Source organism: Syngnathoides biaculeatus, chromosome 12, assembly GCF_019802595.1.
Source record: "Syngnathoides biaculeatus isolate LvHL_M chromosome 12, ASM1980259v1, whole genome shotgun sequence".
Lineage (NCBI taxonomy): Eukaryota > Metazoa > Chordata > Actinopteri > Syngnathiformes > Syngnathidae > Syngnathoides > Syngnathoides biaculeatus.
The window spans coordinates 7421290-7434676 of NC_084651.1; the positions used below are offsets into that span (position 1 = coordinate 7421290).

A 13387-nucleotide genomic window follows, 5' to 3' on the forward strand; every position below is an offset into this window, starting at 1 on the left:
GTCAATTTTTGCATTTTCTACACATCCTGGGTTTTCCTAAATGGATTTGAATTTGAGTTTATTTTTTCATCCAATTCAATGATTAATTTAAAAATGACACATTACTTGATTATTACAGACAATGTTAGCTGCAGCCCAAATAATAATAATAATAATGTGGTTGAATTGTCAGATCAAGTGTAAACCCTAAAACAAGAGGTCCCTGCAGATTTCGCAGGTTTTTGTTTTTCTCCCCTCCCCGTTTCTTCATTGAGTATAAAAATATTTGTATTTATTGACTTTTTTTTTAATTCATTCCTATTCTTTCCTGTTGTGTGTGTGTGTGTGTGTGTGTGTGTGTTGTGTGTGTGTGTGTGTGTGTACTTTCAGACGGGTCTGAGCAGCGGCACAGAGGTGACGATGGGGTGCGAGTAGTAGACCCCTGGATGCGGGAAGGTGAGCAGCGGCTGGCTGGCGGGCGCGCTGGGGGCGGCGCCCCCGCCCTCCGACGCAGAGTTCTCGTGGTAGAGGATGGGCACCCGGACTATCCTCTGCGCCGCGGCGTGGCTGAGGTTGGCTGCCTCCAGCTCGGCGGCCAGCTGCCTCTTCCACTTGTTCCTGCGGTTCTGGAACCAGATCTTCACCTGCGTCTCGGTCAGGTGCAGCGAGGCGGCCAGGCCGGCGCGCTCCGAGCTGCTCAGGTAACGCTTCATGTCGAACGTGGACTCCAGCTGGAAGACTTGGCTGCGAGAGAAGACGGTGCGCGTTTTCTTCTTGCGGCAAGGTTTCTTGTCAGCTCCTCCCCCGCCGTCGTCGTCGCGCTTCTTCCAGTCGTCCAGCTCGTCCTTCTTGCAGGCCTCCTCGGAGTCGCTCTCCTCCAGGATGATCTCGTCGCCGCTTTTGCTCGCCGCGCGCTCGTCGTCCTCGTCGTCGTCCTTGCAGGCATCCGGCTCGGACTTGAGCACCAGCTCCGGGGAGTCCCGGTCCGTGCCGGAGGTCGGGGACGAGTCTCTGGCTGTCAGTTTCTCTGCGGCTGCGGGCGGAATAGTGCAGATGTTATAACAGTACAGCGGCGTTTCTCCCTCATTCATTTCTTGTCATTATTGTCTTTCGTGGCCACATGCAAGATGTCATTTTGGAGATTTTAATCACCAAGTGACCTTAAAAATCACCGGCGATAACGCACTTGCACAGCTGCAATATTCAATGATCAATGACCATTAAAATCTTCTAACGATGACCAACAAACTCCTGGATTTATCTTCATTCAATGAGTTATTTATATTGGCAGTGATTGTAATCACCTGTGACATAAAACAAACAGCCAGGAAAAAAAAACATACTAACAGCAATACAATAGCAATACAATATATGTTCACTTACAATATTTGGAGTGGTGCACCATTCAAATATTATGAATTGGGCCAAACAAACTGCATTCAACATTATTCAAGTAGTACCATTAATAATTTGTCATTTTACAATTGAAGAAAAAAACATCTTTTATCATTATCCATTATCTTGCAACACATTTTTCTATTAAAATGAAATAAAATGAAAAGAAGACGTTTTTGTGGACACCCTATATACTGTATAATATTACCCAAAAAAATATGGACCATAATTGTCCAGATAATTTTTGAACGTTTTCGTGGGACAAGGAAAAAAAAAAGATTTATACATATGCCATGGCAGTGAATGACTATGGAATGTACACAAACATAAAAGAAAAAAAGACCAATTCTATCTATCTATCTATCTATCTATCTATCTATCTATCTATCTATCTATCTATCTATCTATCTATCTATCTATCTATCTATCTATCTATCTATCTATCTATCTATCTATCTTCTATCTATCATCTATCTATCTATCTATCTATCTATCTATCTATCTAATCTCTTAATGTGATCTAATCGAATTTACTTTATCTCGTGTACAATACAGTATTTATGTCGTGCATCTGAAAAGTCTCACCTTCACTTCTGTGGATGTGCGCCGAGGAGTTGAGGGCGTACGGGTACCACCAGGCCGAGGTGCGCTCCAGGTAGTGGGCGGGCAGAGTGAATCGCTGCGCAGGCAGCTCGAAGCGAGGGAAGCCCAAGTCGGCCACCTGCGCCAGGGAAAAGCCTCCGGCCGCCGCCTCCAGGGCCGCCCGGTGGACCCCCAGCGCCGGCGGCTTGGGCTTGTTGGCCGGCTTGCTGTCGCAGTTGAGCAGGTTCTTGATGAAGAAGGGCGAGTCCTTGGCCGGAGCCTCCTGGGTGGTCTCCGGCATGGCGGCGGAGGATCGAACGATAACAACAAAAATAATAATAATAATTATTATTATTATTATTTTGGTTTTTTTTTTTTTTCTTCGCGCAAGTGTTGACTTCCACTGCTTTGGTGCGTCAACTCAAACCGAAGCGCAAGCACGGGAAGAGGCGGAAGGCGGTCGAGCGTGCGCAAAGCGTGCCAGATGGATCATCCCGGGGCTCGAACGCCGAACCGCGAGCCGCTGTGCTAATGACGAAATCAAAATGTCATCCAAGTTAAATGCGGAACGTACAGGCGATTGGGCTCGCTCAATGGCAAATGGGAACAAGGCAAACTGAGGAGGGAGGAAAGAGAAAGAGAGTGAGAGAGAGAGAGAGAGAGGGAGAGGAGAGAGAGAGAGAGAGAGAGGACATCCTCCCCTCTATGGCTGCAGGGCGTGCGTGTGAACGCTTGCGTGCGGGTGCGTGTGTCCCCGTGTTATTGCTCTCATAAAGTCCCGTTAGGCAGCAAATGAGCGCCAGGCTGCTCACGCCAAAAAAAAAAAAAAAAAAAAAAGACGCGTTTGCACCTCAACGCAACATATATAACGCACACTCGTTGGACACTTCATTCGGTACACCCGCGCCATCTTACGACATCAACAAATTGTACCTTTGCAGACGTAGTCGTGTTCACTTCTGATTGATTGCAATAAATGGGAACGGTTTCGATCATTTGGGGATTCCTTGCGAGACGGTTCAGAGATTAGAAACAGCGCCGGCCACAATATTAGGAACACCTTCAACGTCAAATGAGACCCGTTCACATTTGCAAACATAATACTTTAAAAAAAATTTTTTGATATGATTGGTGTGGTGCTTTGCAATGCGTGAATGTACTAAAAGTGGGTTCTAATGTAGGTACAAATGGTCGGAAAAAAAGTCCAAAAAAAGCTATATATGCATTATTATTAAAGGAAGAATCGTGTTATAGTGTTGCAGGTGTTCTTGATTTTGTCACCAGGGAGTGGACACCAAAATAATTTGCAGTTACTAGCCAGCCTCTGAAATATATATTTTTTTAAAAGTCAGTAATTAGTACGACAAAAGGGTGACTAAATTACTATTAACTATGCAGTTGGAACTTTTGAAGTATATTGTCCAAAACAGCTCGAATAAGTATTTAAGGAAAAATAAAACGAGGTTAAAAAGTCTAAAGGGGCTTGTTATGCTCTTTAGAGTAGATTAGATTGTACTGAAAATAGAAATTGTGTAATTATGTGGCCGCCCACTCTTTAGTGTTGCGCCAAAGGCCGATTAGATTCATATTTCTAATCCATTGATATATTTTGTTTTAACTATAAATGAGGGCCACTTCCAAGGTTAACGGTCATTTATTCGTCTCCAATCGATGTGCTTAATTCATTCGTCGGATTGTGGCTCGTTGTTGTAAATGTATCATGAATATTCGCTCATTGATATTAATTGACCTGTTGGGTGGGGGTGAGGGGGGGGCTGGGCTTGGTAGATGGGGAAAGGTGAGGCGACAGCGCCCTCTGTTGGTCGACATGATTCATTTTGAATCGCGAGAATGGACGTGGAGGAAATACTGTCGTAATCATCCATCCATAATCCGAGCTGCTGATCTTCACAAAGGTAAAAAAAAATATATATATTTTTTTTTTTATTAAAAGGGATGTTTTTCACAAATTGCATGCGTTTTAGTCACCGGATGGAAGTAGCTTGCACATAGTACTACCAGCATTACTGTAGTACAGGCTATAATTGTTGTGCATCAGCAATGTAGCTATAACAATACCTGTTAGAATTTTTGCAAAATACAGGTACTACTGCTAAAGTGTCTAGTACACAAATACAGTACCAATAATCGTTCTAAATTAGAGTCAAAGTCGTCAAAGGGATGATTATTGAACGCCTGTAGGATTATTTCAACGATTATCTGGATTTTTTTTTTTTTTTTTTGTCCTTACGCATCTACTTGGGGAAAAAATAGTCAGGGATGACGATGGGAAATGTTGAACTTGCTCAATATTCGCGATGGCAAATTATGTGTGTGTGTTTGTGGTCAAAACCAAATTAGCCCAGCCACGAACGCCGTAATTACGACGTGAAACGTGAGACCAGCCAGTTAGAAAGCAACACACGGAAGAGCAAATTAATGCCAAGTGTTTGTGTAACATGTCTGAAAAAACAACAAGTATAAAACCTCAATATTGTTTCCACTTAAGCTAATTCTTACCTTAGCTTTTTGAATTCTTCTTCTACTATTTTTTAGTTTTGTCTGGATGACCATTGGCACCATGCTCCCTCTTACTGGTCAGTCTTGGTACCACAACAGACAGCTGAGCAGATGAACATGCGGGGGCTTTTTTTTTGATAACAGTTTTCTTTTTTTTTTTAATCTCGTTATGTGTTGTGGGGTCGTTAACATTTTTTAAAAATTGGTTCATAAACGGTATTATGCTTGATTATAGTACTCTCATATTTTAAACAGTTTTTTGGGGTAGCTATTCAGGCAACATTGCAAGTCAAATTTTATTGTACAAGGATAATGATGAGTTAACAGCTGTGTAATAAAAATAAAATAAAACTACTCACCCATTTTAGAGAATATCATCACCTGCTGATGTTTTATTCCTCGTGTATAATGAGTGTCGAAGTAAGTGCCATTACTTCGCGCTTTCCCTCTTTGCCATTGCTCAAAAAAAAATGTAAGAAATCAAACTAAAAAGCAAAACACGTTTACGTCACAAATATGAAGTCTCACAGAATTTGAAGTCAGGTTTGGTTTGACTTTCAGGCCTGAAAATGTTATTTGTACTCTAAATCGTAGCAGTGTGGAGTGCTCTGCTGTACATTTCTTTTGGACTTTGTCGTTCCCACCAAGGAAAATCCAGTGGAACGTAAATTCAGCTTGACTGCGTGAATAGTCTTAAATAATTCCGGACTCTATCAGACACATCGATTAAGAAAGGCGCACGCTGCACGGACGTTAAGCACGCGGGCCTCTGGCTGGAGCCCCATAAGTCTATTTTTGTTTCCTCGGGTAGGTTAACGTGACTTTTGATTTTTATTTTTTTCAAAGCGGCCAGATATTGATTATTTCACAGAGAGCCGGTGAAAAAAATGACAAATGGCAGCGGGGAATGACACGGTCAGCAGGTTCTATTAGAGAAATGATAGTGTTGCCGGCGCTTTGTTAAAAGCTGCAGTTTAGATACTTTATAGGTTTACATCCATCACGGTCTAATGACCTGTTTGATGAAAAACACGCGCTTGGCTGACAACGGCCGCGTGCAGCCAACTTTGCGGCGTAATTGCCCCCATATTAAATATAGATTTTTGTTTTGATATCTTGTGAGAATTCATTCTGGGGGCGATGGGGGGAAAAATGTGGCTAAAGCTTGGGAAGGAGAAAAAAGGGAGTATGATGTTCGGAAGGGGGAACAAAGGGAGTCTGTACTTTTAGAAATAAGGAGAGCAGAAATTTGTCGGATAAATAAGAAACAAAAATTAGATTTTTTTGTCCAAAATGAAAATAAAAATTACAAGGCAACTTAAAACAAAAAAGGTACTGTTATAAAGTATATAGTACAACATCAAGAACAATGCATTATTAAGGAAATGCATTCAAAGCATAGTCTATTTAGTGTAATATATGCATACATCCATTCATTTTCTTTGCCACTTATCCTCACGAGGGTCGGTGGGAGTGCTGGAGCCTATCCCAGCTGTCAACGGGCAGGAGGCGGGGTACACCTTGAACCAGTTGCCAGCCAATCGCAGGCCACACAGAGACCAACAACCAGTCTTACTCACAATCACACCGAGGGGCAATTTAGAGTGTCCAATTAATGTTGCATGTTTTTGGGGACGTGGGAGGAAACCGGAGTGCCTGGAGAAAACCCACGCAGACACGTGGAGAACATGCAAACTCCACACAGGCGGGGCCTGGATTGAACCCGGGACCTCAGAACTGTGAGGCCAACGCTTTACCAGCTGATCCACCGTGCCGGATATATATATATATATATAATAAGTCCACATTTGGCATTTGAACTGGGTGTGTAGACTTTTAAACCCCACTTTAAATACACTTGCTTATACGTATGTTCAGAATTCATAAAACGTCTGAAAGATAGTGTCAAACCACTTTATTTAGCTGAAGTAGAATATTAAATTAAGCAACAAAAATGATGAAAAAGTATGACAGTTTTAGAAATCTCTGAAATTTGAAGGGTATTTTTGTTGTGTTCTTGCAACAGGTGAGCCAGGATGATGTTATCTGTACATTTTAAGGCAGAAAATGGAAACGATATCCACTGTAAAGCGATATATCATAATTTGTACTGCCTAAAACAACTTAAACAAGTTTTGCGGTTAAACCTTTTTTGAATAACAGCAAGACGAGCCGGTGTGTCTTTGTGCGCACTTGTAGTCATCAGTAAAGTTGACGAAAATGGCCGCTTGCGCAGCGGCTCCCGCATCGATTGGAAAAAGCGCGGCGCCCCCTTTGTCCTTCTTGCACTTTTAACTGGGCCACTCCTTTCGGGACGAGCCATTAAACCCGTGAAGGCCACGCCGAGATTGCTTCGATTTAAGTATTGCATTTAACTTGTAGAGAAATCGGTGGCCCTCCGCTGACCCGCCGCTCTTTAATTGGGATTTTTGCGGGTATCGATTGGCGAGTGGCCGAGCGGATCTTGAATTACGGGCCGATTAGCTTTTAGCTCGCCGTCTCGCGCCGACCGTTCGAACGAGCTCATGTCTCGTCGGGCTGAAACGCTTCGGCTTGATTGCAGGAAATCAGGTTACTTCCTATACGGAAAACATGGATTTAAGCGACATGGCGTGATGCCAAAGTGTAAAAAAAAAAGTGTCTTTAAATATCATTCACAGACAGTTGCGCGTTCTCTATAGCCTGCTGTGGCTCCATTTTAACTAGGTGTAATTGATTCATTGATCCTTAACTCATTCACTGCCAGCCTTTTTCAAAACACAGCACTCCTAATTGCAAGACATTTTGACTGGTTAGAAAAGAACACCACAGGAAAAGCCTGTGTCTTGTACCTCAACATTTTACATCTGAACATTGCCACATCCCTGTTCTATGAGGGTGTGCACACCTGTGCAACTACCTAAAACCTACTGTTTAATTCGATTGCAAGAAACAGGTTACATTTCCCACTAATAGGTGAACAGGTTTTGCACAGAGTTAACTTGGTCTAGAATTTTGTAATACTAAAAAAAAAAAAAAAAAAAGATTTGAAGAGGGGCGGCGCGTTGGAGCAGATGGAAAAGCATTGGCCTCACATTTCTGAGGACCTGGGTTCGATCCTGGCCCCGCCTGTGTGGAGTTTGCATGTTCTCCCTGTGCCTTTGTGGGTTTTCTCCGGGCACTCCGGTTTCCTCCCACATCCCAAAAACACACAACATTAATTGGACACTCTAAATTGCCCTTAGGTGTGACTGTGAGTGCAGCTGTTTGTCTCGATGTGCCCTGCGTTTGGCTGGCAACCGGTTCAGGGTGTACCCCGCCTTATGCCCATTGACAGCTGGGATAGGCTCCAGCACTCCCATGACCCCTGTGAGGATAAGAGGCTAAGGAAATGGATGAATGGATTGTTTATTCTGAACATTGTTACATCCTGAGTTATAAGAGGTGTGCACACTTATGCAACTACCTAAAATCTACTGTTATGTTCAATTGAAAGAAACAGGTCATAATTCCAGCTAATAGTTGAGCAATGATTGAATAGAGTTAACTTACTCGACAATTTTTTAATCTAAAAAAAAAATATTTGAAGAGGGGTGTGTAGACTTTCTTATTTTTATTATTAAACTTTCAACTGTTTTTAGGTTGATCAGCAGATCCAAAACCAGAGTTTGAAGTTCCTCCCCGACACTAAATTCTTCCAACACGTTTCGTGGACAGGTGTTTAATTCAAACGTTATCCGAATGCGGTAGGCCGTGCGTCTGTGTGAAAGATTTGCTGGAGTTGCGTGTGAAAAAGCAAAAGCATTTCGTTACATGGCCATTCACTAAGTCGTAGCCTGCCTGTGTCATGACAACGGACGACAACAAATCAAACCCCGATCAGGATCGGACCGCGACACGGGTTGCCGACGCTCAAACGAGCACGCCATCAATAAAGCAATTCCTGCTGTCATAACAGCGCCACACTTCCCCAAGCCAACCTTTCCCCAAAAACTTTTCCCGCCGCAAATCGCCGCTGCCCCGGCCGTTCGAGCCGCGCCTTGCGGATTTAATGGATTCTGTACAAATAATATTCCGCCATAATGGAAAAGGTTGAAGTCGCCGAAGACAGATGAAGCCATAAACACGTATAATTGAGAATCAAAGACCGATAAATTTTAAACTGCGAGCCGTTCTCTCTTTTTAGATGATGATCTATGTGGCGGCGGCGGCGGGGAAAATGGAAGAGATTACGGTGGAGGTGGTGGTGGGGGGGGGAATTATAACAGTAAATTTTCTAAACATACACCTTGATTATGCTTCGATTTTTCCGCAGGGGCGGAGGGCGCGGGAAGGGAGGCCGGCTGGCAAAATGGCACCATAAAATAGGCCCCGTGCTCTTTTGCCTGCAGAGCGTCGGCATGCCTGGAGGTGCAAATCCCCCCCCCCACCTCCCACTAAATGGGGGAAATGAATTGTGTAATTTATTGCAAATGTGCACACAGTGAGATTAGATCAGCATATCCCATCAGAGGAACAACAATCAATCAGATTCTACTTAACAGCTTGAAACACATCAAGCAGGCCTCCTAATGGCTTTCCAATTTAACAGATTGATAGACTTATCCGCTCCTGAGGGATGAATTAAGAAAATCGAGTACACTTTTGACAGGATCCCTTCACCCTTTTGCCGCAGTTACTATCTTTACTTCACACAACGACGAGGCTAATCTGGAAATGAACACACACACAAAAAAAAATGGAGTTGGTTTACCTTTTTTTTTAAAAAAAAAAAAAAAAAAAACATCTTTCAGTGTGAGAAAGCGCTTTGGAGAGCTTCATTTGTGATTCAGATGAGGCCCGGGCTCGGAAGTGTGTCGCATGTGCGTGCGAACGGGGCTCGTTTTTAATGACCTGATTATCGCGGGTCGTTTGGAAAGTGTGAAATCGGGGGAGCTATTGAAAGACACTTAACAATATCAAACTGTGGCCGGGGTGAGCGCGCTCAGCCGAAAAAAAAAAAAAAAAAAAAAGCTTAGTTGGGTGAGGGGGGGGGGGACGTTTTTTTTTTTTTGTATTGTTAGTTTAATTTCGGCGGCACGCTGGATCAGCTGGTAAAGCGTTGGCCTCACAGTTCTGAGGACCCGGGTTCAATCGCGGACACGCCTGTGTGGAGTTTGCATGCTCTCCCTGTGCCTTTGTGGGTTTTCTCCGAGCACTCCGGTTTCCTCCCACATCCCAAAAACACACAACATTAATTGGACACTCTAAATTGCCCTTAGGTGTGACTGTGAGTGCAGCTGTTTGTCTCGATGTGCCCTGCGATTGGCCGGCAACCAGTTCAGGGTGTACCCCACTTCCTGCCCATTGACAGCTGGGATAGGCTCCAGCACTCCCCGCGACCCTCGTGAGGATAAGCGGCAAAGAAAATGGATGGATGGATGGATGGATGAACATGCCGTTGATTTCAAACCAAATAAGGAACAAACGATTAGCAGTGATGGATAACAAAGTGTTGGAACCCAAGGACCGGAGAAATCCGTAATCCCTTGTGGACTAAGAACTGCTGCACCTCAAAATCTGGATGGCTTCGGTCTACTTCGGTTCACGGTGGAAAAATACCAATAATGGCTCACTAAGTCTACATACAATACTTGTCTCATATTTAAATACAGTTCTGCAGGTCTTAAATTCCGCCTTTGCTTCTCTTTCTTATGTATGCTTACACACAGGGAAATGGGGTGTTGTATGGGTTCTAGGTTTTCAACACGGACCATTCAGTTTTCTGCCACTGCATGAATTTAAAGGGCCACTGTTATGAAATGGATGATGTTGAGTATGTTATTAATGAAAAACGGCAGCCGACATGCACCCATGCGTTTTTTCACTACAAAACATGATTTTGACGTATACAGCTTTTTGTTAACTCCCGCCATAAAAATTCTCTCGAGGGATTTGTTTTCGAGAAGTAGCAGGAAGTGGCGTACATGACAGGACCGCCTCAAGTGGACTCGTTTGTTCCTATTAGTTTTACCTCCGGGAAGGTAGCTCGTTGTTCCTTCGTGTTCGCCAAAATACCGGCTCGTTGCATTGCTGGACATTGGTTGAACACTCGGGAGGATGGATTTACCCTTCATAAATTTGCAAGAGACCCGGTTCGTTGTGAAAAATGGATTGCACGGGTGCAATAGACGAGAGCTTCATGGGTTCCAAATGACAGGTAGGTGTGTATACAGCCACAAAAAAAAAATAGTTTGGGGGGGACCACGTAATTAATCACTCATAACGTAACAAAAGAACCGCATACGTATGACAAGCGTGCTAAATGTGTCGATGTGCGCGTTGGACGGAGTCGGGCTCGCGGACGGCAATGCTGCCAACAATGCCGCACTCAGCTGCATGCAACGACAACACCGTAAAGTGCCCCGGCTCGACGGTGTTGTTCATCACGGACGGCAGCGGCTATGAACAACGACATAAAGCATGATAAGCCACCTCGGCGCTGAATTTTTTTTTATAATTCTAGTAGTTGTCAGGGGTGTCACACTTATTGGGGATATTGGTGATACAACCACGCTTCAAATAGAAAAATCGTGATGCGGGCCGGGTCCAATGTTATTTTGAATGCATGTCGCAGGCCGGCAAAAAATGGAAGGTGGTCCGCAAACGGCCCCCGGGCCGTAGTTTAGACACTCCTGACATCAATTTATTGAGGACTTTGGAAGTTCAGGAAATCGATCATGTTCCAGGAAAATAGTGGAAGTGGTTTACTACTGCATCAATGATTCAAGGTATCAAAGAATTGCCTGAGCAAATATTTCTGCCCTTCTTCTCAAGAGTCTGGGTCTGAAAATACAAACAGGAACAAGATTCTCCACCTCAGCTGGAGTTTCTCCTCGGCAGTGACTCCGCAGATGCACTTTCCTTCTTAACATCAACACCGGTGTCTTCTCCGCCCACATGACGTGCCCGACCCCAGTGTTTTGGTCGGCGGGTGTCAAGTGTCCCCCCCCTTCACCATGACGGACAGTAATTGCCGTTTGTTTGTCCCGTTATCTCCGTCTGTTTGGCCACACTGCGACTCATCTCCCGACCCCGGCAGCTGTCAGAGCCAAACTGGGCCTCGGGCACTCGATTACACGGGCACCCTGGACTGCGTTATATGTACTTTGTTTGTTAAATGTATCTTTAAATTTTGGTGCAAAAAAATGACAAAAGTTTATCGGGTTTTGTAAAATTCGTCAGTAGAATGTTTGCCATTTTCCATGCTTTTTTTGGTCATGTTTACCCTTTTTCAGTTTCTTCAGTTCATTCCCAAGTAGATTTGTTAAATGCCAATCTGAAAGTGAAATAAACTTCAAATTAATTAAAAAAAAAAAAGACAACAAAAAAAAAACGGGATGGGGACCAGCACGAAATCTGAAGGGGTCCTTCAAAACTGCTTTCTTAATAAATCAAGCACGCAGAGCAGAGCCGTGACAATTCGATCTTCCTCACATCTTATTGGCCTCAAAGACCCGGGGGGCATACGTGAAAATTAACCATTTAATAGCAATAAATAACCGATTGTGACTCAGGGGGACTTGACGTCAGCCGGAGATATAAATAATAGCATCAAATAGCAGCTGTAACACCAAAGGGCCCAATCAAATGTTTTTATGACAGAGCAAGAATGCCATACGCATTTTTTAGCATTATTAGCTCAACAAACACTTTCGATATTAATCCTAAAACACTTGCGCATCCTCGTACTACTCAGATTCTGCACTTGTAACCTCCTCCCCCTCCCCTGCACTGCTATTTATCTTTTATTTCCCATCAATGCCACTGTCATTAACGCTTCTTTCACTTCATTCCTTTTTCTGGTGACATATGTGATATCGCCTTGTATTAGTGAAAAGGGAGCATTGATTATTTGTAAAAACATAAGCGCAAATCAAATCAACATTCTTCTCCATTGGATGTGGAGGAGGGGGGGGCAGTTATTGACCAATTGACTGGATGTGAAGAAGGGGCATTCTTCTCCCCGCAAGTGTACAGACCGACGACGTTAGGCTAGCAATCACTTTGCCGCCTTAGCGCCCGACTCGATCACCACTCAACCGACCGGCGCATGGGAGTCTTCCGTCAGCGCCGCTCCATATTTGCTTTTCTATTTTCCTTTGATAGGGGAGAAACGGGCAACATACGCCTTTATGCGCCCCCTGGCGCCATTAGAAAGCCCGCTGTCGTGCGGGTTATTTATGAAAAACTATTTCCCGCTTGCTTACATTGGCTGCTTATTTCTTCCCCCCGCGTGGCCCGCTGTAGATCCATTCCCGAAAGCCTTAAAGCTAAAGACGTATTCCCGGTGTCCACGGGTCAGCCGTGGCAATTGAGCCGAGATTGAATACCAGTCTGTATTAGCGGCGAAGGCACGCTACGGCCTTTGTTAGTGTAGCGTGCGAAGGAGTGTACGAAGAGGTGCACTGAAAGCCCAGTAGAAGGGTTCATTTCAGGATGATAAAGGCTCTCGCCAAAATAAGAAGCGACGCACGCTGGTACTACTGAAGTCTGGCCGAGAATGAGTCAGCAAATTGGCACCGAAAGCAACAAAACTGAACGTGAAGTACCTCAAACTCCATTATATTTCATATTTCCTCCAAAACCATGTCAAATTACAACTTTCCTGGCTGTTATATATAGTCTGGTTACTCCAAAGTACATGAAGAATCCATAAAATCCTTTTTCTTTTTGTCTACACTTAGAATCAACATAATTTACCTACACAGAAAGTTTTTAGACCAGGAGATATCACACTCACATCCTTTTGGGGTAATGCGCAAACGCTAAATACATCTGCCTTGAAGCTCCATCGCGACAAAAAAAAAGAGAGTGAGAAAAGTTCCACCAGGAACCAAGTTGGAACTAATGTTTCACTCAGACAGTTATTGCAGGCAGATACACTGTTGGG

General features: G+C 43.9%; 1 protein-coding gene across 1 annotated transcript; it reads right to left on the reverse strand.

Annotated features, from left to right (window-relative positions):
* Positions 1-365: 365 nt before the first annotated feature.
* On the reverse strand, positions 366-4524 carry hmx3a (H6 family homeobox 3a). Its single transcript, XM_061837625.1, has 2 exons — positions 1960-4524; positions 366-1012 (listed from the first exon to the last, which is right to left on the reverse strand). The coding sequence occupies exons 1-2, from the start codon at positions 2255-2257 to the stop codon at positions 366-368; spliced, it is 945 nt and encodes a 314-aa protein (XP_061693609.1). The 5' UTR covers positions 2258-4524.
* Between the last annotated feature and the right edge of the window lie 8863 nt (positions 4525-13387).